Here is a 25,980-nt window from a genome sequence, read left to right as displayed (position 1 = left end):
CACTTCCCATCGAAAACGCTGCAGGAGCATCTTCATTGCCCCTGCAGAGTGCGGCCGAGAATTGTCGTGTAGAACGAACCGTATGACAGTTATATTATGTGGATTGCCTAGCTTCAGGCGAAACCTTTCGCCAGGCCGTCGTACTTGGCGGGAGACACTAATTTCTAGCCATCTTCACGTTCTCACTGCGAACTCAGTACTGAAAAGAGCGACATGACGCGATCGACCGACGTACTATACACAGTGCACAACGCATCTGTGCGAAGCTTCATCAGATTTTCACTGTATTTTCCATTTCGCGACCGATCGTTCCTTACTTTCCGAATAACCCTCGTAAATGTGAGCACCACCTATGTTCGACATGAACGTGCAACAAGTCCTCACAGACGGCAGGAGGAGCCACTAGCACCGGAGAGCATATAAAGCGAGTCGGGCGGACGCGGGAAAAGTGCAGTCGTTGTCGAAATGCGGAAACGGAGCGATTTATCTGGCGTCGCTAACTTTCGGGCTAAGGGTGGAAGCACTGGTGAAAGGGCTAAGTCTGTGAACTGTTTGCGTGTCGCCGTGCTTAAATTGTGCTGTATGCGGCAAAATGGCGCTATCCAAATCCGGCGCTTAGGCAACTATGGTGCAGCACGTGCCATAGATAACAGGAGTGGACAGTGTCTGCGGGTATGTGAAAGAGTGAATAGACGTGCATCTGCTGAACAGCTGACCGCCATAATGGTCCAAGGGGCTACCAGCAGCGTCTCCCCAACGAGCGTTGCGGCGTGTGATCTCTGCAGTAGGCGCCTGGTTCATTCACCCGTGCTCACTGCTGTTCATCTGTGAAGGAAGCTGGAATTTGCAAGCCAGTGGCGCAACGGGACGTCCACTGAGTGCCGACAGGTGGCGTTTTCGGATGACTCACGTTTAATGCTGAATCGGTCAGATGGCCGTTGGCGGGTGCGGCGTGAAACGTCTGAAAGCAAATACTCTGCAACAAGGAGGGGTTCTATTGTGTGCGGAATGTTTTCGTGGCATTTAATAGGTGATCATTCTGGAAGGCACAGCGCATCAACCCAAGTATGCATCTACCCTTTGGGACCATGTGGACCGCTATATGCAGTCTGTTTTTCTTCAGCACGATGGCCTCTGCCAGCAGCACAACGGAGCATGTGGCTCAGATCGCAGTGTGTATGCGAGGTTCGAAGGGCATCAGGACGAGGTAACAGTACTCCGCTGGCCACCGACCTCCCCGGATCTGAACCCAATCGAGAACCTGTGGGACCACGTCGATAAGTCTGTTCTCGCCACGGATCCTCAACAGAGAAACGTAACGCAGGTAGTTACGGCTCTGTGGTCAGAAAGAGGGATTTTCTCTGAACCAAACAGATTTGTCTAACGGTGCAATGTTGGTCAGAGGCCCTATGACACATGTTTTAGACATCAACATTCCTTTTACCCCATGGACACGCATCCCTCCACGGCACCTCCCAGAACGTCACTGTCTGTCTCGTTGCTCGTCTCGCAACGGTCGGCGCTGCAGAATGTGGTCACCCAGGCTTTCGAAAGGTGGCCCCACTAAAGCAACTGGGCAGCGGACTACGCAGAACGCGGTTTACTACATTGCCAATCCGTACCACAATAAATGGACTCACATGCAGAGGTCCTTCATTTAAATCTTGTTGCTCTTCCGGTTCTAATACAATGTTGCCTTTAGTAAGAGAATCAGACTGGTGCCCTGTGGCAATCGTAGGAAGCACTCTTGTATAGGATGTTTTTCCATCAGGAAGCAGTCACTGATATTTTCGAACAGGAATAGAAATGTTAACCTCCACGTTTCAATTGCCTTAGATGCACACTATTGTAACTTACTTCCCATGGTAACATCTTCAACTTTTATAGTCCTGTCTTCCTCAGTTGCGAGTAATATTACGGTATATTAATAATTTTTACTTATGGACCGTCTGAATTTTCAAACAAGATACAAAGAACATATCAGATGTTGGAAGTATGAAACAAACCATTCCACATTTGCAGAGCATTTAAAACACTACAACCATCATCCTACAAACATGGAACAAGGAATGAAAGTAATGAGAATAAGCAACCATCACAAACATCTTATACAAATGCAAGAAAACTTCCACATCCAGAAAGCCATAGCAGAAAACAAACATGCGATAAATGAACAAACACACATCAGCACAGGCTCCCTACTACACTTAGTAAAGGAAATGATAACATAAAACAAAAAATAATAATAAAAAAGAAAACTCTTCCCCCCATCATCTGGAGACACACACACACACACACACACAGCACAAAAAAATATATATCACACCAAATAACACACACACACACACACACACACACACACACACAAACGCACACACAAATGCATACACGAACACACCACAGATACTTCAATAGTTACACCCATAAGTTTGGCAATAACATTCGATCTTTGGCAAAAACATTTGACAGTAGGCAACAGAAACCAAAACATTACTTTAAAACACGCGTTCAGTGCGTAGTGTTGTGGAATGGGGAAAAAAACCGCAAATTGGGGTTCATAAGAAGAAGAACAACACCAAAAATGGAACAGGAGCGTAATATGTAGGAAATTGTCCACGCAACTTGTAAGTACTGTTCAAAACATTACTACTTAGTAGGAAATACCAACCACCAGAACTGTTTATAACCTATAGGCATAATGACAAAAATGTAAATAAAATAGCTAACATATGTACATATTCCAGGCCACTGATGATGCCTTGCAGAAAATAAAGGCGAAACGCGTATGGCACTAAAATTGTGTTTTATTCAGTTGCTGTCAGACGGTCCATAAGTAAAAATTATTAATATACCGTAATATTCCCATGGTAAATACTGTTTGTCAAACAGTTGCTGGTAAATGATAGCGGTTGTCGCGGGAAGCGCAAGAAACAAGCTCTGTCGTGACACAACACGACATTTACTACGCAACGAAACACAGTTTTGTATTTTTTAGGTTTCTAAGGCTGGAAGTGGCTGGTCATGCATTATCTAATCTGTATGAATTCTACCGATTCAGCTCTAGGGGGCCTACGATCACATATTTTCGATAGTATAAAACTCGTAGCATCACATTACAGAATCTAAACGACACTATTTCATCGGTCTGACCATTCTCGTTCACACAATTCGATAAGTCCTATTAGTACTTACTTTTGCGAGGAAGAAACTACCATGCAATATCGCGTGCAAAGCAGCAGTGAATTTCACAGATTTGTGTATCTGCGACATTCTACACTCTGAAAATGCAGCTGTGCGTCGGAACGTACTTAATACAACAAATGTATATTACCATTTAACTCGCCGTTCGCTGCACTTTCTCTGCGTACTAAAAGACCCAAAATTAACAAGCGTCAAAGTTCAAAAACGTAAGTAGAGCAAAAACAATAGTTCCAATGGCTCTGAGCACTATGGGACTTAACATCTGAGGACATCAGTCTCCTATAACTTAGAACTACTTAAACCTAACTAACCTAAGGACATCACAGACATCCATGTCCGAGGCAGGATTCGAACCTGCGACCATAGCGGTCGTGCGGTTCCAGACTGAAGCGCCTAGAACCGCTTGGCCACACCGGCCGGCAGCAATAACAATGGAGTAGACATTCGCGCAGATGACGGATATGATAATCTATGCTTTTTGGTACTTAAGGGAGACGTAACAGCATGTAGATAGTGTGAAGTGGACGGAAAGACTAACAACACAAATTCGGATTTATTCAGAAGAACCTGTAATTTTCAGAAGATGACTACGTTCAACTATAAGACAATCATAAAAATGGCACACGTCGACGGACAGGGCTTCTCTCTACGTCTCGACTCGTAACGCTCACCGCGGTACTGCCGAACCAGCCGACGAATCATCCGCTCCGTATAGTCGCATCAGTTGGCTCCTGCAGATAGGCAAACCAGTGAACAGATTTCCAGCGCTGCTGACGCGTCTTCCCAGGCACTTCGTGTCAACGACTTCAGTTACGTAATTGCACGCACGTATTGACGTTTGCTGCGTCACAAACCGCGACCGTACCGGACAACTCTAATGTGAGCTAAAAACTTTGAGAGGTACTCTGTCCACTGATATATGTCTGTTTTATGCGCGTGTTTTGGTTTTCACACAGTCTCTTTCTGGAGCCTCGCCAGTACTAGTAGTCACCAGCTTTTTTGGTGTAATTCCTCGCACACTAAGAACATCTTATTCAGAATTTGATGACACTAAGAATTTTTCAAGCTTCTGATTTACCTGCAGAAGAAAGAGTATTCTTCGATGTCCGTATCGTATCGATAGACTGTAACGTTACTTTCAATTTGCCGCTGTTGTCAGATAGCCCTTCAGCCTCTACACTAAAAAATGTAGTGTGTGGACTGTAAGTTAGAAATGTAGGTCTCACGGTGAGCGTGCCAGAGGTAAGTACTTTAAGTACTTGCAGTCCCACTATCCTCTGTGTCCTCGATGGCTCAGTTAGACAGAGCGACTGCCATGTAAGCAGGAGATTCCGGGTTCGAGTCCCGGTCGGGGCATATCAACGCCTGTAAGCAGCTAATGATCTGGATTTCTTGTAATTTCATTCTCCTATATCTTGTCTGCACACCTACGCAACCACAGGCGAGTATCAAAAGTAGCAATAAACAATTGAAACGATTGATTCTGCTTCCGCAGATCACTTTAAAATGTTGACTCAACTACAAAAACTTAATGCTTAATATATATAAGAAACTATCAGCCTCGATTGCGGTAATGAAACCTACCTGTACCTAGGTTTCAGCCCAAGTAATTGAGCCTTCTTCAGAAGATAAACCTGACTCTATAATATGTCTACGAGGGCATGGTCTAGAAATAAAACTAAAACAGCCTGAATAGGCGTAGTCATATTTTAAAAATGCTGTCCCTTGCGCCCAATCCACCGGTCGGATACAACGTCGTTTGTTTTATCTAAATGTTATCATCTTGTTTTCAAACTGAAAACTTCTCGTTTTTTCAGGCTGGAAACTTTTTACCTGTAATACTGATATGTGAAAGGCGATCGAAATGCTGATTTTCAACTCACTTGTTTAATCATTGCAGTCGCTAATAATCAAATAAAATACTGTACTTGGTTTACAGTAAAGTAATAGTAAGACGGAACTGCTTGTTCCGCCCCCATTACGTTACCTCAAGGTATCCATAGTTCGTTTATTAGTAACGACACAGTGCTCTTTGTAACTATTTGCTCTGGTACTGTGAAGCTCTGGTGGAGATCTGAACGCCACTGTGTTTATTTGATGGTGTATTAATGCACATTCTCTTCTCATTCCTATTATGATTGCTCTTAAATGTCAGAATGAATGTTTGTTTGGGGTGTCATTCTGTTAGTAGTACGGCTTTAATGTGAAGATGCATGTAGGTACTCTGGTAAACACGCACCAGTAGTGGGAAAGCGTACGTGAATTTGTAGCAAGTCCTCGTCTCCCCTTTAGGAATGAGCAGAGCGACCGTTAGGGGTGCTCCGCCATTATTCCTCACTCGGGTAACGTACGGTTGAGAGTATCGATGGAGCCTGTTCTGGTCTCCGTCAAGCAGTTTGGTAATTTAACGAAAGATGCCTCTGTATCATAGATTAGGTGACTAATCCGTTCTTTTCCAGTATCAACACAGTTAGGCTTACGTTATGACCACCGTTTTTTTAATTGTTTTCCGAGTATATTGGATAATTAGAATTAACAGTTTTAACGTTAGCATGGGGAACTTCGTAATGCAGTTGTAAGTTGTTAATCCTGTAGTACCTTCAGCATCCATAATAGTTTTCCAGTTGATTTCTCAGTTAGAGAGCGTTTAACTGTTAAATTTCAGAATTTGTGAGACTTCTATTGATAGCATGGGCTTCTCCCTTTGCGCAGCCATCAAAAATGTGGTCGTAACCGTGCGACAAAGAGTAATCAGTTCCTTATTGAATTTCCAGTTTAGTAATTGGGCGTGTGAATAATGTGATATGTAACGAGTTTTGCATGTGAAGTTAATTGATTTCATTTATTTTTTCTTTGTTGGTCTGTCTCCACGCGGTAACGTGTGCAATACTGTTCGAAGATACAGCCACCAGCATCCTAAATTAAATTCAGTTAGTTTTTGCATTCGTTATTGGAGAAATTCTATGTAGGTTTTGCGAGCGTTCGTGTGACGGATTTAATACGATGTATTTCATTTTTGTGTATTAGCTTTGCATATTTGTGCCTGCTTGCGTACTACCAGACCCCCGCTATAAGATCGGGTCCTTTTCTGTTGTGTTGTTCCCCCCAAAATCAGAGAGGAACACCGAAATTGGTTTTGAATAGATTATGTTAAAATAGTAGTTGTCGATGTCGTATGAGAACGGTGATCCCAAGAGCGACGTAACGTTCCAACACATGCCGTGCACATAATTAATTAAGATTAGAGGGACTGCATATCATATCCTTGTAACTTAGTGAATGTTAATTTGTGCAGAACTGAGAGTAGCGGCGTGTGGCCCAATAAAATTGATATTTAAGAAAAATCTTACGTGTGTAGAACAGTAATTCCACCCCTGTCCCATACCTAATAAATGTAATTTTGAAAGGAGCCCTCATAATACAGTAATGTGACATCAGAATTAATGAAAATAAAGATCGCATGTGGTAGCATATCGTGTCTGATGATAGTGATGTAGTTGCTCTCAGTTAGCTGGGTTCTTTGGTTGCTCACGTCGCCTCCTTCGCGTTATGCGTTGCGAAATAGATTAATTGAATCATCATTAAATACGAAAACCAATTAAACTAGCCGAGTTGTGCCTCAATGATTATCTGACAAGCACTCAATTAAGGAACGCAGCGAGAGTATCCGTATATCACCGGAGTCAGGAAACAACTTTTTGACAGATTCGAGGCAGAAGAAAAATTAATCACTCGAATTGCGCATAAGTAAGAAAGACACGTAGGAACAACGGTAATCTTGCAGCAGTTTTTCAAAGACAATATTCTGACTTTGGCAGTTAGCTTCACCTAAAAATCAGCAAAAAATGTTGACATTTGCATACAGACACTACGAATCTCTTATTGCTAATTTTTTCAAAAGGAGTATCTACTGTGGTAGGATTTAACGCTATTTCCTCATGCGTTTCACGCAACCAGCTCGTTCGAAAGCGAGTGTCGTTAGCCCAGACCTAATTTCATCTCGTGTGTACTTCATTGCTGCTGTTGGGATTCTTCGTGTCGAGACAGTGGGTAGCTGCCCGGCTGGCTGGCGTGCTCCCAGAGAGGAGAGGGGAGCAGGGAGCAGGTAGCAGGGGGGCAGGGTGCAGGTAGTGGGGGGCTGGCAGCGGCCCAGGCGACTCACCTTGATGTGCAGGAAGTCTCGGACGTCGAAGGAGATGGCGCTGCCGTGCACGGGCGAGTCGTCATCCAGAGTGCCGTCGTAGCTTACGTTGGTCCGTACGGCAAACGCCACTGGCTTCGTCTGCAACACAGGGCGCCGGCGTCATGCTACACTCGTCTACGTCTACATCTACATCTACATATATACTCTGCATACCAGCGAGAAGTGGTTCACAATACATATAAATGATCCAGTGGGTAACGTCGGAAGTTTGGATGCAGTCATCTACAGGGTGATCCTTATTAACGTTTAATAACCTCCGAAGCAACGTAGACAAGTAATTTAACGTGAAACAAATGGGCCCACAAATGTTGGGAAGTACCCAAACAGTGGGTGACAAATGTTGAACACGTGACGTCACCAGATGAAGTACCTCGCCGTACGCGCAGCGGTCGAGCGTGTCCGTCCGTCACACCTGACCCTCCCGACCCAACTATTCGAGCAGGTGTGTCTCCGCGCAGACGTGCGTGACTTTAGTGCGTGGGGCTCAGGATTTGAATTGTGCACCTGGCGGACAGCATTTTTTTCCACTACGTGAGTTAATTGTGTATTTACACTGAAAAGCCAAAGAAACTGGTACATCTGCTTAATATCGTGTAGAGCCGCCGCGAGCAAGCAGAAGTGCGGCAAAATGACATGCCGTGGACTCGACCAATGTCTGAAGTAGTGCTGGAGGGAACTGAACCGTGAATCCTGCAGGGCTGTCCATAAATCCCTAAGAGTACGAAGGAGTGGAGATCTCTTCTGAACAACACGTTGCAAGGTGTCCCAGATATGCTCAATAATGTTCATGTCTGGGGAGTTTCGTGGCCAGCGGAAGTGTTTAATTTCAGAAGAGTGTTCCTTGAGCCACCATGTAGCAATTATGGACGGGTGGGCTGTCGCATTGTCCTGCTGAAATTGTCCAGGTCCCTCGGAATGCACAATGGACTTGAATGGATGCAGGTGATCTGACAGGACGCTTACGTACAGGTCACTTGTCAGAGTCGTATCTAGACGTATCAGGGGTCCCATATCACTACAGCTGCACACGCCCCACACCATTACAGAGCCTCCACCAGTTTGAACTGTCCCCTGCTGGCATGCAGGGTCATGGATCCCATCCGCTCGAGACAATTTGATCGGAGACTCGTCCGACCAGGCAATGAGTTTCCAGTCATCGACAGTCCAATGTCTGTGCTGACGGGCCCAGACCAGCCGAAAGGCTTTGTGTCGTGGAGTCAACATGGATACGCGAGTAGGCCTTCGGCTCCGAAAGCCCATATCGATGATGTTTCGTTGAATGGTACCACGCTGACACTTGTTGATGGCCCAGCATTGAAATCTGCAGCAGTTTGAGGTAGGGTTGTACTTCTGTCACGTTGAACGATTCTCTTCAGTCGTCGTTGTTTCCGTTCTTGCAGGATCTTTTTCCGGACCCAGCGATGTCGGAGATTTGATGTTTTACCGGATTCCTGACATTCACGGCACACTCGTCATATAGTCGTACGGGAAAATCCCCGCTTCATCGCTACCTCGGAGATGCTGTGTCCCATCGTTCGTGCGCCGACTGTAACATCACGTTCAAACTCACTTAAATCTCGATAACGTGCCATTGTAGCAGCAGCAACCGATCCAACAACTCCGCCAGACACTTGTTATCTTACACAGGCGTTGCCGACCGCAGCGCCGTATTCTGCCTGTTTACATGAATCTGTATTTGAATACGCCTGCCTATACCAGTTTCTTTGGCGCTTCAGTGTACAATGGGGTATTAATTTATGAACCAGTCTTGCGGTATCGGCTGTTTTTTTTAATTAAGTACAGTACAAAAGAAACCTACCGTACTGCGCCACAAGTAAAGGAGTATAAGCATCCGAACTGCGTCATTACCAGTAAATCACCTACGTTTTCTTCACTACATAATTTCTTTACAAATATAGAAGGGACAAAAGGAAATAAAACATTAAATAGGAACAGCTTTTGGTTTGTTACTACGAGGACAATAATTTCACAACTTCTACATTTACAACAGATAATATTTACAAAAGGGTTTAAAATTTGCACCGTCTGCTTGAAAGTAAATATTGCACCGCTCCGTTATTCCTTCAAGCATGCGATTGAGAATGCCCTTCGTATTTTCGATGTGACCTCACATGCTAAACATTTACCATCCACTTTTGAGGTATTTTCCGACATCTGCGGTCTTATTAAGTTACTTACATCCATGTCGTTTTAAGTTCTCAATAAGAATGGCTCTGTTTATTACTTAAACGCTATCCTCGAACCCAGAACCCGGTACCAGTTGCAGCATTTTCGCAAGAAAAATTCTATTTTCAAGAATTCGCGTGATTACTGACCGAATTAAAAAATTTAAAGTGCTGTCATAATCTACTCATTAAGAGATATACTCTTATGTTAAAAGTTTAATGCACTAATACAAGTATTAAAGTTAGAATGTGTGTGCAGCGTAACTGATGGCGGGCAAATATACCCGGACTTCAATCACCCACTATTTGAGAATGAGAGCACTTAGCGACTTCTGACGAACCTTAAACATAATTTCAAAATTTTTGTAGCTTACAATATTTTCGCCGCTGATGCAGTCAGACTTTAGTAACTGGCATGACGATTTAATTTATTACGCTCTTACTACTAACTCTATCCGCAAGTCACTTTGGAGACAGTATCTACATATATCACTGAACGTACTGCAAAATTATATCATTATATAAGTCACATAGGCCGGCCGGGGTGGCCGAGCGGTTCTAGGCGCTTCAGTCTGGAACCGCGCGACCGCTACGGTCGCATGTTCGAATCCTGCTTCGGGCATGGATGTGTGTGATGTCCTTAGGTTAGTTAGGTTTAAGTAGTTCTAAGTTCTAGGGGACTGATGACCTCAGAAGTTAAGTCCCATAGTGCTCAGAGCCATTTGAACCATTTTAAGTCACGTAGTTCAGGAGATACGCAGCGCGGGGTAGCAGCGCGGTCAGGGGCGCCTTGTCACCGTCGGAGGTTCGAGTCCTCCGTCGGGCATGGGTGTGTGTTTTGTCCTAAGCGTAAGTTAGCTTAAGTTAGATTAAGTAGTGTGTAGGCTTAGGGATCGACAACCTCAGTAGTTTGGTCCCATACGACCTTACAACAAATTTCCAAAATTTCAGGAGATATGAGGTCATAAATATTGAGATGTGGGAAATGCTAGCTTTTGCCTAAAATGGAACACAAATTATCAAGTTCACATTCATCCAGTGTTTCATAATGACAACCTTTAGCGACTTCCAAAAACTTTAAGCATAATTTCAGTCATTTTATAGCCTTTCTCTCGGTTACATACTTAAAGGCAAATATTTAACACATTAACTCATTTGTAAAGGGATCACATGTATGATGCAATTTTACACATGGGAGCTCGATTCTTTAAAGAATCAGTAGTTTACTGTTAGTAGAGAAGTCACAATATTAGGTAAGTGTACCGAAATGCAGTGACACCTACAGCAGGTCGACTCATGATCCAGGGACTGGCAATAGATCCTGACCATAAACAAATGAAACCTATTGTGATAAATAGCCAGAGAGACCAATTATATTGTGCGATTGCACGTTGCAGGACAACCACTACTAGATGTCACGTCCATTAAGTGTCAGGAGTATGCGTACGGAGGGATTTAAAGTGGAACGACCACATAAAACTAATCGCAGAAAAGACAGGTGACAGAATGAGATTCATTTGGAAGTAGCTTACGAGACTCTCGTTCGCACAATGCTTTGGTTTCATCCTGGGAAACTCACCAGACAGGACACAGAGGAATTAGCGAAGATCCAAAGAACAGCAGCGTGTTCCGCTGCACGTAAGTTTAGCAAGCGTCGCGTACATACAATTCAGAGGCAGGCTGTTATCGGTAGGATGCAAAAACACTTAAGTGTTACGGAGATGCTTCGGGAACTCAAATGGGAGTCCCTGAAGGGAAGGCGACGTTCTTTTCCGAAACGCAATTGAGAAAATTTAGAGAACCGGCATTTGAAGCTGACTGACGAACGATTCTACTGCCGGCATCATACATTGCGAGTAAGAACCACGAAGATACATACGTTGACACTAAGGACCACTAAGATACGAGAAATTACGGCTCATACGGAAGCATACAGATTGTATTTTTCCCTAGCTCTGTTTCCGGGCGGAACAGTAAAGGAAATGATGGGCTACCCCCTGCCACGCAGCGTCCGGCGGCTTGCGAAGTACCTAGGTATATGTAGATGTACCTTATCCAGTGGCAGACACTACAAGAGGGGCGTTGTACGTCACGACGTGGGGTACTTTTAAAACTGCGAGAGTTCCTAGGAAAGTCAACCAATATATTCCTTCTTATCAAGAAAAACATGAAGGTAAAATTGTAGAGGTTCCAACTCTCACGGAGATTAATTAACAGTCATTCTTCCCTCCTACAATACGCAACAGGAGCAGTAGTACACAAAATATCCTCCACCACACGCCATAAAGTGGTTTGCGGATTGTAAATGTAGATTCAAATGTAGATGAACTGCATGAAAGAATGACTACTCAAATGCCTATAATTAGTTTAATATCGTCTTCGCAGTCGATACACCACTCTCTAGATTATAGACTTAATACCGCTCCTTGACACTTCGTAAGTAACACTTCGCAGGCTGACTGGTGCTTATCTTCAAGCGTCTGCCAATTGATGTGGTACACTTCTGTTAACTGGTAGGATACTGGGAATGTGCAATCAGGAGAATACTTACCAACCACCTGCGCATCCTGCATAAAATATTGCTGAAGTGTGTGTGTGTGTGTGTGTGACCCGTAGTAAATAGGACTCGCGTAAGGTACTGAACGTGAACAAAGGAGGGCTGCACAAATGATGACAGGTTACTTGACACACGGGCGAGCGTCACAGAAATGTTAGAAAAACCTGAACTGGAGGCACTGGTGCATTAACCAGACATGTGCACTTTTCGCCGGAAATGAGAGTTTGAAAACTGATGGAGCGTTGGGTGCAAGAGTGAGACGTGTGCGCGGGACCACTTAAGCATAACACAAAGAATGGGCTTGCTGACGTCGGCTGTTTGGGGCAAGAACCAGAGACGGCCTGGATTTGCATTGCCGTCGCACCAAACACTACTCACATTCTGGCGTGTGAAAGGAATAGAACACGATGCGCGTATTTCTGCAGTGACAGCTCTGTCTACAGAATGGTAAACTTACACAAAAAACATTTATTTATTTCGCTGAATTTACGTAACACAAAAAGTTATAAACAGTTTCCAACTCTGGTAACAATTACTTGTACTTGTACGACGAGACTTGCGACAGAAAAAGACCAACTGTGGTGATAAATTATCTGCGAGATTTCCTTAATAACATGCTTGACAAAAACGTAGAATATTTACATATATTTACTGACATCTGCAATGCCCAAAACAAAAGTCACAGCATGATGCAGTATCTGCACACACGTGTTCAAAGGATCTTTCAAGACAATAACTCGTACACTTCCCATCCCACGTCGCAGCTTTTTATCCGTTATCGCAGCTGTGGGTTAGTTGAAAAGGAAAGAAGGGAACACGACCGGTTTTACCTATCAAATGAGTGGAAAACGAAACTTCTCAAAAATATCCTAGACGTTCACTGTGATTGATGTTACGTAAGATCTATTTTTAGACTTCTCATCTCACCTAACAAAGCCTAATCGTCATAATCTTAAGAGTGAGAATACTCCATTGAACGCAAACAGTTAGTTCGCTGTATTGTATCATTATCACAACTTGTCTATAATAATTTCTCCATTCAGAAAGCGTCAACTACATTGGCTTTTCCTGAGGGAAAACTTTATAATGTGATTCTGTCAGTTATACCTAAGATATGCAATATATGGATGTTATGAAGTGTGCTAATAAGTATATCTAAGACACGGAATTTTATAATAGTCTGATGTGTGACAGAACTGTTACGGATGCTACATCCAGTTCACCAGAATAAGAACAATGGAATCGTTAGGGACCAAACTGCTGAGGTCATTGGTCCATAGACGTACACACTACTTGTACTAACTTATGCTAAGAACAACACACACACACACCCATGCCCGAGGGAGGACTCGAACCTCCGACGGGAGGTGACAAGGGGGACACTTCACGCGGCACTTCAAACATATATGTTTGTAATATAGAAAAGGGAAAAGGTCGTTACCTAAAATGTTTAAAAGTTCTTGGCCAATCCACTTCACATTTCTACCTTCAGATGAAACAACGAAGAAAATTAATCAAAAATTAAATGCCTAACAAACTGAATATATCGTGATAAACTGACTGTAATGCCTATCGCGAGAAAAAATAACCACAGAAATACTTATCTTGGAGGTGGTACTGATTCCGTCGACACCCAGTGATTCAAATGCGCCCTTCCGTTTAAAGCGATCGCAGTTTCCGGTGCGGCTTGCATTCACTGTATCAAGAAGGCATAGGGCCAATCACTTTGTGTGGCAGATATTAAACATTGCGGGCAACGTCGGGCAGTGCAGCTAGTCATATTCATAAAACAAAGTTGTTTGGTGCAAGAGAGAGGGACAAGTCGAACTTTTCAAAGTTCATTAAATATCATACTATATTTTCATTTAGCTATGTAATAAGCAATTACTGTGTGCTGGTGGCCTAAATAAAGGTTGAGAAGAGACGAGACTGATTAAAATTTATTTCTAGCTTCTGAACAGTTTTTTGTGTTATGCTTGAAAATATGCAAATGTGACTTAACTGGTTATTGCGCCAATTGATATCCTGATATCAGGATGGCCAGACCTGAATTCCTGATCCACCTTGCTCAGCCCGTTCTACAGTGTCACTGGGGTACTTACTGGTTGCAGACTTGGTTCTGTCCTAGTTCTGTTTCTACCCATCTTATAGAATCCTCTGGCTGATACATCAATACCTATTCTCTTACTTTGTCTTTCATTTTACTGGTAATTTTTGCCTGAATCTGAATCCTGGCTTCTGAATATTTTGTTGCCGTCTCCGTTTTATTGTCTTGCTGAACGTCAACAGTATGTGGTCCACGAGACAATCCACTTAAGGGAACACTTTCAAGGTGAGTCTTTTTGTTCTGTTTCTTCTTCGAGAAGGTGGTTTGGTTTCGTACGCACACGCACACGCACTAGCCTATTGCTAGGCATTACTTGATTAATTATTGATTCGGACCTTATGTTAGGGAAAGATTGGTACCCGTCTACGATGTAGAAACAAATATATGTAGTATGTTTCCGATCAGTCTTATATGTCACCTCACTCTCAACGTCGCCTTCTCTTCTAATAGTGCTAGTCGTGTCGTACAGCCTCTTCCCCTCCCTATTCCCCTCCCCCCCCCCCCCCCGGCCCACCTACCGCTGTCATCCATCCCCAGGTCTACAGCATTCAAGAGAAAGGAGGTTAGAATTCCCAATATTCATTCAGAATTAGGTTGTCAGTGCCTTCCCTAGATTGCTTAAGACAAACGGTACGATAATTCATTTGAGAAAGGGCAGGGCGGGTTCCCTGTCCATGATTCTCCAGTCCCAACTCGTTCTCTATCTCTAATAACCGCATTAACGTCGGGTTGTTAAAGGCGAATCACTATTTTTCTGTTAATTAGTAACCCACATTATGCCACATTTGGCTAAAATTGTTCTAAGCATTTCGGTGCTACAGAGGATCGACAAAAATACGGATATACTAAAAACACAGCACATTATCATGTCTAATACAGTGATATTATGTATCTCAGGGAATGTATCTTCCACAGTTACAGTGGACTATATATGCGGAGTATTTAGTAACTAAAATATTATTATCAACAGCGAAGTTATGTAAGTTTTCTTATTTTTCACATGAATGCTAGGATAGTTCCGTCGACAAAGCCGATGACGACTACTTGCCACGGAGTTCGTGCTTCACTTCTGGAAACCTTGCTATCAATAAAACGTTACACTCCAACCTTCCCTTGTTTTGACAGAACTGTTTGGGCATTTCAGCAGCCGATGGAATCAGTTATGGCAGATATTAACAAATGTTAAAGGTAACACTTCTGTATTTACGATAACGGAGTTCCAGTTCATAATCCTGGACACTTTTCCTGTGTATTGTGCAAAATACCGAAATCGTTGCTCTTGGAGTTTACATTCAACACGTATCAGCGGTTCACAAAGCTGCGTTCCGGGTTCGTCAGTCATGTAGCTGTTCTTCCTGAAACGATCTAGAACACTGATACATCTCTCCCTTCAAGAAGAGAGGAATTCCTGTCTTCGCATTACGCCTGCAACAACTAACAAACAGTAATTAAGATGAAAGTAAAATAGAAGCTAGTTTTTAAGATTGTGTTTCCGTCAGGCTGGTAATTTAAAACAGTACTTTGTTACGCACTAATAGCTAGTTTAAAGCTTTGCCCATTCTGAACTGCGTAACAGACGTGGACGCATCATACTGTCAAGTTGCAAAAAACACAAGTCACATGCCACGCGCAGTTAACGGTAGCATGATCGTCAGTGCACACGAACTTCGGAATAAAAGGCATCCACAGATTAGACGAACACGCAGCTGTTTACCGGCATCAGCCTCTCAAAGTGGAGGTTCAGGACTCGAATTCTTGTGTCCTCTGTAGTGGTAACATGAAATAATGGAAATTATTTGCAAGGGTTGCGCATGAAAAAATTGGTAATGGAAATTATTTGCAAGGGTTGCGCATGAAAAAATTGGTAATGGAAATTATTTGCAAGGGTTGCGTAGGAAAAAATTGGAAGGAAGTGAATGGTAACAAATCTTCTAAACACAAATTCAACTAGTTATGTGGCAAAGATGTCAAACACGAAATGGAGAGTGATACTCCACTGCACAACACTTTTAGAGTCAATACATGTGCCTCTACAGCGCTTCAATAAATGACCTCTGAACAGAGCATCGCCGTTGTTAGTCAAGTAAAGTAATTAAATACAGGTGCTCGGATGAATCTGACAAGTGTACATTTCCAGAAATAAGATTTATTAGACGAGGAATCGAATAAGTGTGTATTGGTATTACGCCATACGTATGCAACGTGATGTCAACATTGCATCTCTTAAAGAGGATGTGGCCGACAGGCCGATCTATATATGGGTGTGGTGCCTTGCTTTAATGTGTCTCGTCATCGTAACACATCTGGTTTTCATGGAACACTGTCCGCAGCTCGTGGTCGTGCGGTAGCGTTCTCGCTTCCCGCGCCCGGGTTCCCGGGTTCGATTCCCGGCGGGGTCAGGGATTTTCTCTGACTCGTGATGACTGGGTGTTGTGTGATGTCCTTAGGTTAGTTAGGTTTAAGTAGTTCTAAGTTCTAGGGGACTGATGATCATAGATGTTAAGTCCCATAGTGCTCAGAGCCATTTGAACCATTTCAACCATGGACCACTGTAACAAAATCAAAGTTGGTTCCGTGCTCATACCCAAAGAAACTTAAGAGGAAATTCTTTGTCTACATCTTTCAGCATTTGTTTTCCCATTAAACTCCCAAAATGAACTAAAATAAAGTGTGAATTGAGAACGCAGATACACCACAAGGAACACACAAGTGTTTGGAAAGGGTCAGTGACAATGTTCAGACATTTTCCAGCAGTATAGTCTCTCTACGGTGCAGACAGGCATCACGACCAATGCGTAATACCTTGCTGATAACGCCGATAAATCAACAATGTGAAAATGTATATAGTGCTAGTTGGCTTGCATTTTTGTAGAGAAGCTCGATATGAAAATTAGCCTCCTTCTGCAGTCACCTCCTTACAAGTATAACGTTTATTACCATCATCTCTAGAGGAGTGTAACATTTGTTAGCATAAATCTGTCACATGCAGCGTGTTTCTTACTCAGTTTAGAGGTTGGAATCCTATACTCAGAATATTGCGCAAATATTTGAACTCAAAATGTTAAGTATAGGATATGGTCACTCTATAGCCCTAGACTGGCCTGCGTATTTCGAATTTTTTCTTCTTCACATCCTATACTCAGAAATGCATAAAATAATCTGTCTGTTTAATTATTTAATAATAATAATAATAACAATAATAATAATAATAATAATAATGAATTCCATCAAACCCTGACCTACTAACTCCAAGATTTCCTGTCACAAGCTAGAAAAAATGATGAGTGATAGAAGAGTAACACCTTCGAAAACCTTGTTTCAGCTAGCCCGGCTGACACTGCCAACTAAGGACCCGTTGCTAGGGTTACGGTGAAGGCCTCAACAGCAGAACAGGCGGAGAGATGGGCTTCGAAATGGCGTAGCTGGCGAAAGAAGCAATCTGTTGTCTAAGGCTGAAATGGACAGAGGGCACGGCAGTTCCACATATTAGTGACGGTACCCCGGCAGCGTGTGGTCCACGTGTTAACTGCGTCTGAATGTAATAAATCCCAGGCTAACAACTTGCTCTTATTATGGAAAGTCAGCGTTTCTTGCTCTCTACAATTTACAACTTCAAATCGCAAAATGGAAATTTCACATAATGGATGCAACACGCCAGGTGGTAGCTCTGAAAAGGAATCCACTAATATACCCTGTAATACACTGGGACCTAGGATTCTAGGAAGTTCCAGTGACTGTGGTAAAGAAGAAATGGAATATACTGAAATACCTTTTCAGCTGATGTTGAATAATAAATACTACTTTGGAACATTACGTGTAAACTCTTCTGAAAAGTGGAACACAGAAGGAATTGGAATTATTTCTGCAGAAGAATCATGAACAAAATTTTGGAAGTGCGGGAAACGAGATTATTAGATGGGAATATAGTTGATACACGACATTACAGAATTTATGAAGGGAAACCAGCAGTGAGAATAATGGAAATCACACCAACGTTTGCAACAGCGTTTCATGTAAACCAAAAAATATAATACAACAGATTTTAAGTCAATCTCAGAAAGAATGTCCATATTAAATATGAAGTGTAAGAATAGAAGTTATATCTTTATAAATTGCTATGCACCTATAAATGAAGCAATAGGAGAAATACGCAGAAAGTAAATAATTTTTGGGATCTTTTTGAATCTGAAATCTTCAACATATCTGAAAAGAATGCCAAAAGACTTCTTGGCAACTTCGATAGGCAAGATGCGAAAGAAAAGAAATTTAAAATGTTGTAAGTGAATCTTCAACACTCTTAAAAACTGACAGCACTCGTGAAAGACAAAAATGTGTATAGAATGTTCCTGTGAAAACTAGCTTCCACATATTTTCGCAAACCACCAAGAAAAGCCAAAACTTGAACATCTCGTAATCAAAATGTAGGTGAGTTTCATGTGGGTCACAAAGTAATATAAAAATATGTATATAAAAGCATGAATGAACGTTGGAGTGACGAGAAATGGTGGATGACTGGGTGTTGTGTGATGTCCTTAGGTTAGTTAGGTTCAAGTAGTTCTAAGTTCTAGGGGACTGATGACCGTAGATGTTAAGTCACATAGTGCTCAGAGCCATTTGAACCATTTTGAGAAATGGTGAATTTCATTCAGATCATGATCTCTGTAAGATTAAAATAAGATTTCTCCAATCTAAAACAAAAGAGAAAACCCAGAAAGTAATCACATACAACTCCAATAGAGCCAATACTACAATAGAAAATATTGTAAAGTTTAAAGAAGAACCAGAGAAAACTAAAAAACGTGATTCGTAAGAACTCTAGGTACAAATTACTAACCACACATAGGAAACGTTAGAACTGACCAAGAGTAAAAAGAAGACAGTGAAATGCGGACTGAAGAAGTATAAGAACAAAAATGGAGAAAGGTGGGATGTTCAAAAATAGACAAACAACTAGAGTAATTCAGTCAACAAAGGATAGAGACATCTTAAATAATGTGGAAAATCAAATGAACCTTTTCAAAATTTCGGATTATAGAGACACAAGAAAATTTCACAAATTATCAATGTTTTAAACAAATACTTGATGGGTTTCAAGGACCAAGTATTTGTTTCAGAGATAAAAGTGGCAAAATAGAATCAAATAAAAGAAAGTATGTGCCATGTTAGTAACATTTTTGAGAACCACTTAAACTGTCCATATCCAACGGTTAAATTAGAATTTCCAGCAATACCAGAAAATTTTGAGGAAGGTTTTCTATCAACGGAGCTAGAAATGGATGAAATCGTCAAAACATTCAAAAGCAACAAAGCAAGCGCTGAAGACTCCATTATACTAGTTATAAGTAAACTACACTTGCTTTTTGAGAAAATTTGAAAAAACAATATTTCAGGAGAGTGGAAAATAGCATTGGTCCATATGTGACACAAAAAAAAGAGACAAACACAATGTTAGCAATTACAGAGGAGTGTCACTTCCGCCAATAGCACACAAAATTGTAACAAAAGTTCTCCTGAAAAGTCTACAGAAACTAAAGCCAATTTTAAAATCCGTAATCCACCAAAGAATTCTAAATAATCTGATCTGGTAGACAGAGACACAAATATGATATTAAAAATTAAATTTGTAGAAAAACTGGTGTTTTACAAGGAGATAGATTATCAAATTTACTTTAGAATTGAGTGTTAGAAAAAGTTTTAAGGTTCTGAAATTTGTAGCTAAAGAAGTTGGAAAACTGAAGCAGTAATTCTGGGAATGAAAACAAACGGAATTCAAATAAACTGCCTGAATTTTGTAGACGATTTTGGAATACTTTCAGAAAATCTGTCAGAAACATTTACTCAGATAAATCTTCTGGATAAAATAGTGAATAAGACTAGTACCAAAATTTCAGCTGAAAAGACAATTCATGAAATACAAAAAAAAAAGGAATGCACCAAAATATCTTCATCTGCTTCGGTGTGAGGCGTGCGTGGCGGAGGGTACCTTGTAGCACCCCCTTTCCGCTCCACTCACAAATAGCGCGAGGGAAAAACGACTGTCTATATACCTCCTTTCGATCTCTAATTTGTTGTATCTTCGTTGTCCTTACGTGAAACGTGCATTGGCAGCAGTACAATCCTTCTGCAGTCAGTTTCAAGTGCCAGTTCTCTGAATTATACACAGGAACAGAAATAGGTAAAATGGATCAAGTTAGTAATCTTAAATATTTTGGATAAACTGTACAGCATACTGGACTAGAAAAAATTGCAGTAGATAAAAAAGTTAACAAACTGGAAAGAGCAAATAATATCTTCATCATGAAATGCAAATATTAGAGACAAATAACGGGCGTAATACAAACTACAGATGGCTGAAAAATAAGAAGTAACAAGGAGAATGTATAAGTGTAAGATACGTAAGAAGTATTAGAGGAAATGGAAAACTGCATTCATTCACCACGTTAGTCTGCAATTGCCACGAGGTTTGCTGGCGTCGTGGAGACCTACGTGAAATACTGGAATATTGTCACCCAAGCTGTCCGCCTGCTTAGTTGGGTGGTAACGTGGTCACCTGCAACGCAACCGGGCCCGGGTTCGATTTCCGGCTGGGTTGGAGATTTTCTCCGCTCGGGGACCGGGTGTTGTGTTGTCCTCATCATCATTTCATCCTCAACAGCGGCGCGCAAGTCGCGCAAAGTGGCGTCGAATGAAACAAGACTCGCACCTGGCTGCCGAACTTCCCCGAGTTGGGGCCTCCCGGCCAACCATGCCATACGTTCATTTCTATTGTCACCCAAGCTGTTTGAAAACTGTTCGGAATGCCAGAAAATTGACGGTAATATGATTGTTGTCCTGGAAGAGTGTAAAATATTGTTAAAGTTTTCCGTGTTATATTCCCGCACGAGACAAAGAATCTTGGTTGTTGCTAAGAAGAACAAATGATAACCCATGAAAACGAAAACCAAAGTTAGTACATTAACTGTTAATCATCTGAAACATGATGCAACTACCAAAAAGAAAAGTAAAACCATTACACTACGATATGACTGTGAACCAATGGATCTTTCTACCTCTTCATTTTAAAGGAGCTTGAGATAACTCTAATAATTGATTTGCAATCTGGATTCTATGCCATATGAGAGAAACAACTTTTTCTATCGAGGCAAATATCCTAAAGACGATAGAAAACTAGAAAAGTAATAATTTTGCATTACAGCAGCTTGGGAACAGAAAAAACTGCCTCCAGCGCAACATACCAGTTAACTGCTGGTTGCACCTGCAAGTTACTTACAAGAACTTCGTTTTCAACGAGACAGCTGCCTTAGCTAACACTCGAAATTATTCCAAATATTCAATTTAAGCTCAAAAATCAAACCAGGAAAAGTAGATAAATAAAGCTACACGTCCTATTGGTTTTGAGAACATGGCGAAGCATTTCCTTCTGTCATCCTGATAAAGTTTGCCTAAAAAATTACGATATATGGCTAGTTTTACCTCTGTCAAACACTACAGCAAATGTTCCCACCTTCTCCCGGCTACGCACTTTCACTTTTCATGTCCCTACCAGGCACGTCATTAGTTGTGTTGTACCACTTCCTCTCTTTTTCACTCTTCCACCCTTTTTCTTGTGTCCACTGCTGTAATTTTTACTTCTGATGACCGGATTATAAATCTGTTAGTCTATTCTTTCTGTCTCACAGTGATTTCTAAATGTTGTCCGCCTATTTAGCTGAGTGGTACCGGCACGGTAGCTCAGCGTGTTCGGCCAGAAGGCTGTTTGCTGTCTGTAACAAAAAAAAAAAAAAAAACTGAGTAAAGGGATGAACGTGAACGGATGTCTTGTGACGTCCGCCCACATCAAACGCAACGAACAAAACTCACAAAAAAGTGGTGGCCTGCTTGCCTACCAAGCAGCGGATCCGGGTTCGATTCCCGGCCGGGTTGGAGATTTTCTCCCCTCGTGGACTGTGTGTTGCGTTGTCCTCATCGTCATTCCACCTTCATTACGGACACGCGAGTCGCCCAATGTGGCGTCGACTGTAATAAAACGCGCACTCGGCTGTCTTCCGGCTAACAATGCCATACGATCATTTCATTCTTTTACTAGATGTTGCATGACGGTGTTTATTAAATGTAATTTGTAACATGATTACCATGATGAATGTATGCAGAATATTTACGTATAATGCTTGGTTACATGTAAGAGATGGCCTGATACCTCTTATATTTCCAGGTGCAACATAAAAATAAAATGAATTAAGAAATTTATGTATAGTGTGATTTTCATTTTATAGTACGACGTGGATTCGGTGAACATACTTAAATATAGGTTGGTTGGTGGATTCAGGAGAGGGGACCAAACAGCGAGGTCGTCGGTCCCATCGGATTAGGGAAGGATGGGCAAAGAAGTCGGCTGCACCCTTTCGAAGGAACTATCCCGGCTTTTGCCAGAAGTGATTTAGGAAAATCATGGAAAACCTAAATCAGGATGGCAGGATGCGGGTTTGAACCGTCGACCTCCCGAATGCGAGTCAAATGTGCTAACCACTGCGCAACCTCGCTCCATGCTTAAATATAGAACAGTAGCTAAAATACTAAAAGGAAAACACACAAAAATGCGGGTAACGCACTGATTATCATGCAAAAGATTGTAACAACGAACAACATACTTCGCATGTGCCTGTCGCCTGTTATGGAATAATAGCAACACCTTCTTGTTGACGGCAGTTGGGCATGGAATGGTTCAAATGGCTCTGAGCACTATGGGACTCAACTGCTAAGGTCATTAGTCCCCTAGAACTTAGAACTAGTTAAACCTAGCTAAGCTAATGACATCACAAACATCCATGCCCGAGGCAGGATTCGAACCTGCGACCGTAGCGGTCTTGCGGTTCCAGACTGCAGCGCCCTTAACCGCACGGCCACTTCGGCCGGCCAGCAGTTGGGCATGTTATCCCTATTTGGTGTCGCGTGATCAAAAAGTAACGGTAATTTTTGTTTTTCTTAAAGAATCTTTATTTCTTCATCAACATCAGCTTTGGCCCTTCAGAGTAATCCTCCTCAGACACAAACACTTACGTGAGCGCTTTTTCCAATCTTGGAAGCACTGCTGGAACTTACTTTTCGTTATGGTGTACAGTTCCTGCAGCGATTCTGTTTTGTCATCACTGGTGGCAAAGCGAAGTCCTTTCATGGTGCTCTTGAGTTTTGGGAATAGAAAGAAGTCGCAGGAGGCCATGTCCAGTGAATACGATGGTTGAGGCAACATAACGCTTTTTTGGAAGGACTATAGACCTGAGTATGCGACTAAAACGCGAAGTTGATAAGTCGACTCGTTCTTCAGGAAAAGGGTTTTGAATAGTCCAGCAAAGTGTTACTGTGCGGGTTCCGTTTATACCAACTGACTCACGGAACACTAGAAAGAGATTCTACTAAAAGAGGGTGGTCGGATGGGTACGGTCTATTCAGAAGGTGGACAAACGTACAGAAAAACAGCGAGAAATGTGTGTTTGAACGTAAACGCAGATTCTAGCCAGCCCTGCAAGGTGCAACGTTGTCTTCGACCACGAACGTAGCCTGTGCAGCGTCCTCAGCACGTGGTCAGAATAGTGTTCTGTATAGTTGTGAATGCATTATGTTTGGGCTAAGCGAATTCGAACGTGGGGAAATTGTTTGTGCCCAATTGCTGCGTGCTTCCGAAACCAGTGGGGCCCGTTCAAGTTGACCGTTGATCCAGTTACTCAGTTTTTCTTTATTTTTTTATTTTATTACAGAGCGCAGTTAGCTCTCTGACCGAACTCTCTGAGCTACCGTGTCGGCTAACCACTCAGCTAAGCAGGCGGACAACGTTTAGAAATCACTGTGGGACAGAAAGAATAGAGGCATGGTATCGAAGATTCATACCTCATATAGGGAAAGATGAAAAACATCATTCGATAAGTCACAACACGGACGAAAGTGTGTGTGTTAAGCGTTCGTGATAGACGGTCATCGAAGAGCACTGTGACGAGAAATAAATGGACGGCAGTCGCAAAAGTCACTGTGAATCCTATCAGCTCCACAACGACACGAAATGAGCTCCCAACTGGGAGTTGCGCGGCGAGGTGGAATTCCAGTAACGCAAATGCCCGTAACAGGAAAACGTGGTGCCGAAGCCGTGAAACCTGGACTGTGGAGCAGTGGAAGAATTAATATGGTCGGATGAACCTTGTTGCACGCTGTTTCTATTTTCTGGCCGGGTTTATGTCCCAAGAGTGAAACATGGCGGGAGTTCGGCGGTGATTCGGGCAGCTATCCGCTCTGCAGGATGGCATTACTTCAGGGATTATATGACCATTCTGAGTTGATCAGGTCCATTCCAGGAGACGTTTGTCGCCCAGTGGTAAAGCTTGTCCCAAGGCGAAAGGGGCGCTTTTCACACAGCTCGCATCGTTAAGGTGTGGTTTTGTGAGCACGAAGATGGAAAGCCGCCTCTCCCCTGGCTGCCAAAGTCGCCAAGTCTCGATATTATTTAATCTTTGTGGTCAACTTGGGAGTGATATTTGTAGATGTTGCCAGAGTTGCCGTCCGATGGTATCCTATACGTGCTCGATTGGAGACAGATGTGGAGATCGAGCAGGCCAAGGGAGCAAGTGGATATTGTCTAGAGTATGTTGGGTTGCAACAGCGGTTTGTAACCGAGCGTTATCCTTTTGGTAATCACCTCCTGGAATGGTTTTCATTAATGGGAGCACAACAGGTCGAATCACCAGACTGACGTACAGTTTTGCAGTCAGGGTGCGTGGCATAAGAACGAGAGTGCTCTTGTTGTCACACGAAATCGCATCACAGACCATAACTCCAGCTGCAGGTCCAGTCGATCTTCGTAGGGAAACAGGTTCGTGGCAGGCCATAAACTGGCACCCTTGTAAGCCACACGCGGCCATCAGTGCCACCGAGGCAGAGGCAGCTTTCATCAGGAAGCACAGCGGGCTTCCGTTCCCCACCCCCACCCCCCTCCCCCGCCCTTCAGTGAGCTCCCGCTTGACGCCACTGAAGTCGCAGACGGCGGTGCTACGGGTCAATGGATGCATGCTGCAGGGCGTCTGGCTCTTAGCTGTCCTTGAAGTAACTATTTGCAACAGTTCCTTGTATCACTGTGGTGTCAAATGGTGCCCATATTGCTGCTGCAGACGCAGTACGAGGCGCCACAGCCCTATGCCGAACACGATGGTCTTTCCTCTCGGTAATGCCTCGTGACCGTTCCGGGCCCGGTATTCTTGCGACCGTACATTCACGTGACCACTGCTGAGAGCAAACGCGCACAGTGGATACATTGCTGCAAAGTATTTCTACAGTACCGCAGAAGTAACATCCAACTTCTCTTAACCATATTACAAGACCTCATTTAAACTCAGAGAGGTGTTCACAACGCCTTCTTTGTCGCCTCAAAGTCATTCTAGATTAATGTCCAATCTCAAAGTACATCTACGTCTACATGTACCCTGCAAATTATACTTCAGTGCCTGGCAAAGGGTTCATCGAACCACCTTCACAATGATCCTCTATTATTCCACTCTCGAACAGCGCGCGGAAAAAAACGAACATCTATATCTTACCGTTCGAACTCTGATATCCCTTATGTTGTTATGATGATCGTTTCACCGTATGTATGTCCATGTGAACAAAATATTTTCGCATTTGGGGGAGAAAGTTGGTGATTGAAATTAAGCGAGAAGATCCCGTTGCAGCGAGAAATGCCTTTGTT

General features: G+C 42.7%; 1 protein-coding gene and 1 non-coding gene across 14 annotated transcripts in view; one reads left to right on the top strand and one right to left on the bottom strand.

Annotated features, from left to right (window-relative positions):
* LOC124797888 (voltage-dependent L-type calcium channel subunit beta-1) overlaps positions 1-25,980 on the bottom strand; it is a 739,772-nt gene that overhangs the window by 242,355 nt on the left and 471,437 nt on the right. For all 13 annotated transcript variants that reach the window (XR_007016895.1, XR_007016898.1, XR_007016894.1 and 10 more), the window contains exon 3: positions 7,364-7,483. Coding sequence is in view for 8 of the 13 variants with exons in the window: in XM_047260987.1 (XP_047116943.1) it covers positions 7,364-7,483 (120 nt within the window). In the remaining 5 variants the exon portion in view is untranslated. The remainder of the gene's footprint in view (positions 1-7,363; positions 7,484-25,980) is intronic.
* Positions 4,484-4,557, top strand: Trnat-ugu. The gene has a single exon. It is a non-coding gene; the product is annotated as a tRNA-Thr (tRNA).

Source organism: Schistocerca piceifrons, chromosome 5 (assembly GCF_021461385.2).
Source record: "Schistocerca piceifrons isolate TAMUIC-IGC-003096 chromosome 5, iqSchPice1.1, whole genome shotgun sequence".
Lineage (NCBI taxonomy): Eukaryota > Metazoa > Arthropoda > Insecta > Orthoptera > Acrididae > Schistocerca > Schistocerca piceifrons.
Note: the sequence above shows the minus strand (reverse complement) of the source record. Positions and strands in the feature narration are given on the sequence as shown.